The 3,036-nt window shown below is 67.5% G+C and overlaps 1 protein-coding gene across 1 annotated transcript in view; it reads left to right on the plus strand.

The window, feature by feature from the left end:
• The first annotated feature begins 2,330 nt into the window (after window positions 1–2,330).
• The window catches only part of LOC103914783 (tyrosine-protein kinase Fes/Fps-like), a 6,743-nt gene continuing 6,037 nt past the window's right edge, over window positions 2,331–3,036 (plus strand). The window contains 2 exon segments of the mRNA XM_009321495.1: window positions 2,331–2,365; window positions 2,826–3,029. Coding sequence (XP_009319770.1) covers window positions 2,853–3,029 — 177 coding nt within the window. The 5' untranslated portion in view covers window positions 2,331–2,365; window positions 2,826–2,852.

A 3,036-nucleotide genomic window follows, 5' to 3' on the forward strand; every position in this document is an offset into this window, starting at 1 on the left:
GCCGCTCCTCTCTGCAGAGCCCCTCGGCCTCATTGCACCCATGGCCACAGTGGCTTCCTGTGGTCTGGAGCGAGCTCCCCACAGTGCGCAGGCGACTGCAGGTGCTTCTCAGCCGGCTCTTCCTTTTTTCACGAGGCTGGGCCTGGGACAGGTCCCTGCCACCCCTCAGCTGAGGGCTGTGCAGGCCCAAGCTGGCAGCTTGCAGGCCAGGGGCAGCTGGGCGCTGCGTGCAGGCTGCAGCCATAGGGTGCTGCAGCGTCAGCTCCCACCAGGGAGCAGGCAGAGGCTGCAGCCCCACTGGGCTCTGCAGGCTGCGGGAGGGCGGACGGAGGATGTGAAACTGGGAGAGCTGTGGTGTGGCCCACAGCAACCTTCCTGCTGCAGGCAGCAGTCAGGGCTTCCAGGGAAGGAGAGCTTCTGCACTCGCCGGCGCACCCAGAGCCTCGCAGCACAGTCCTGACCGGCCTGGCACAGCAGAGGGGGTGGCCCCCCAGCCCCCAGGCTTGGATGCCTCCCACCAGAGGTGCCCTGCAGCCCAGTGCAGGCAGGGAGGGGGCCTGTGCTGCTCGGGAGGTGCCAGGGAAAGCTGGAGGGATGCTGGGGGTGGGGAGAAGCAGCCCCTCAGTCTGGCTTGCAAAACACTTGCTAAGCTTGTGACAATGCTGCGAGTGCCTCTGGAGCCAGTGGGGCATGTGGACGCTGCCGGTGGGACCCGCAGCTCAGGCAGAAAATAGAACTATTCCTGGGCAGGCTCTGGGGCCAGGGCAGAGGGGGCTGGAGGCAGGCTGCTATCTGCTGCAGGTCGGGGCAGCTGCAGCACTGGTGCTAACGGAGCTGCTCTCACCCTCAAACATGCCATGAAAATTACTGTTTCCAGGGAGCCTGGCACTGGTGGTACCAGGGAGCGTCAGCAGCACTGAGTGCTCTGGGCAGCCGAATGGGGCACAGGCAAAGCGGAGCCCCCACTGGCAGGCAGGACTCTGTGGGGATGGGTAGGCAAGGACCTCCAGCAGGCAGGACCTTGTGGGGACCAGGGCCAGTTACAAGGTGACCAGCTGGTGGGTGACGGGGGACCGTGGCAGCTCTTGAACGGCTCAAGCGGGCAGGCAGCAAATAGGGCATTAACCGGGCTCCTCTTGCCCAGAGGGGCCGCGGTGACTCTGGATGGGGATTTCTGTCGCTCAGCACAGAGGCCTCCCGCGTTTGCTGGAGTGCTACTTGGGGTCTGTGCCCAGGGCACCGTTGCAGCCGCTGGCCATGCCGTGCTGTGTCATGCCGTGCCATGCCGTGCCATGCCGTGCCATTGTGCTGCTCCTTGGCGTGACCACCCAGGCATCGCTCAGCCATGGGAAGGCGAGTCAGCAAAACTCCCGTCTGACACACTTTTCCCCGCAACTTCCTCTAAAAGTGGAATCAGCTTGGCTGTGTCCTGCAGGTGACTGTGATGCCCCTCTGGGGACGGGGCCTCCCTGCCAGGCACAGGAGGGGGGGCTCAGCACAAACCACCCAGGAGATGGCCAGGTCGAGCTGAGCAGAGCCAGGCTGGGCTGCACCAGTGGTGGGGACGCGGGGCGGGGGTGGCCGGGGGGGGGGGGGGTGATGTGGCTGCCAGGACTGAGCGGTCCCACTGTGGCATCAAGTGAAGCGCTTTGAGGCGGGGAGCGCCTGGGGCTGCCACAGGGAGCGGGGTCCCCGCTGTATGGGCGCAGGCTGGCACCGAGGACTGGGGCATGGCTCCATGGGTGCCCATGCGGTGGCAGCTCTGTCCTGTGGCCTTTCACGGTCACGAGGGCCAGGCTCGGGGGTGGTGATGGGAGGGCCCCCCTTCAGAGGGGCTGCACAGAGCCCTGGGGACACCCACGGCTACCCCCCCAGTTCCTGCAGCCTCTCAGGGAAGCAGGGGCACAGGGAGGCTGTCTTCCCTCCCCGCAGGGGGACAGACAGGACCAGGCACAGCTGAAGGGGCTTTGCTGGGTGAAAGGCTGGGTGAAACCCCTTGCGGGGCCAGGGCTGAGTTCAGGCTCCACAGGGGCGGTGGACCACAGCCGGGGCGAGGAAGAGCCCTGGGCTCCTGCAAGGTTGGATCCTGCTGGCGCCAGGCCCTGGTGCAAGGCAGCTGGGAGAGGGGCGGTGGGGCTGGGGGCTGCCCAGCTACGGCGGAGCCGTATACCAGCGTTGGCCCCGGGCGCAGGGACTGGCAGGGAGGGGAGGAAGCACAGGAAATCTCGCAATGGCTGTATGGTCAGCACTGGGTTTCCTGTTCCTCCCCAGGAGCAGGAGCTGCACCAGGTCCAGACTGCGCCGGCCCCGGCCCCGGGAGGACACCAGCGCCAGCCCCACGGCAGGGACCTCGCAGCACACACAGGTTGGAGGGGCCTTGCCCCAGCGGGGCCCTGGCAGGGACAAGGGGACCCCTTTGTGGGGCTGGGGCTGGAGCTGCCAGACCGTGTGGGACCGGTGCCCCAGCCAGGGCAGGGGGCACGGCTGTGCTGCCCTCGGGGAGCAGCCCTGCGTGCACAGCAGAGGTGACACTGCTGTTTTGCACCCCATACTTCCTCCTCCCCAGCACTGTCCCTGCGGGCTCCAGCTGCCGCGGGGCTTGGGGTGCGCTCAGCCCTCCCACCTGCTTTGAATGCGCTTTGCAAGGCAGATTGTGTGGGGCAGGGAGGCCTCTGCCCCCCGCCTCTGCCCAGCCTGGGCACCATGTCCCGGTGACGGGGCGGTGGGGTGGGAGGGTGTGAGATGCAAAGGGCCCCGGCCACCGGCAAGGGCAGTGCAGGGCACGGGGCGGTAGCTGCGTCTCAGGCTCTCCCACCGCTCTGCAGCCTCCTCCCGCCTGGGACGGCAGTGCCATGGGCTTCGGGCCGGAGCTGTGGTGCCCGCAGGGGCACAGCGCGCTGCTGCGGCTGCAGGACGGCGAGCTGCGCCCCCTGGAGCTGATGAAGAAGTGGATGTCGCAGCGTGCCAAGAGCGACCGGGAGTACGCGGGGATGCTGCACCACATGTTCTCCCAGCTGGAGAAGCAGGAGGCCCCCG

The sequence above is a fragment of the Pygoscelis adeliae genome, unplaced genomic scaffold (assembly GCF_000699105.1).
Source record: "Pygoscelis adeliae isolate BGI_AS28 unplaced genomic scaffold, ASM69910v1 Scaffold13, whole genome shotgun sequence".
Classification (NCBI taxonomy): domain Eukaryota; kingdom Metazoa; phylum Chordata; class Aves; order Sphenisciformes; family Spheniscidae; genus Pygoscelis; species Pygoscelis adeliae.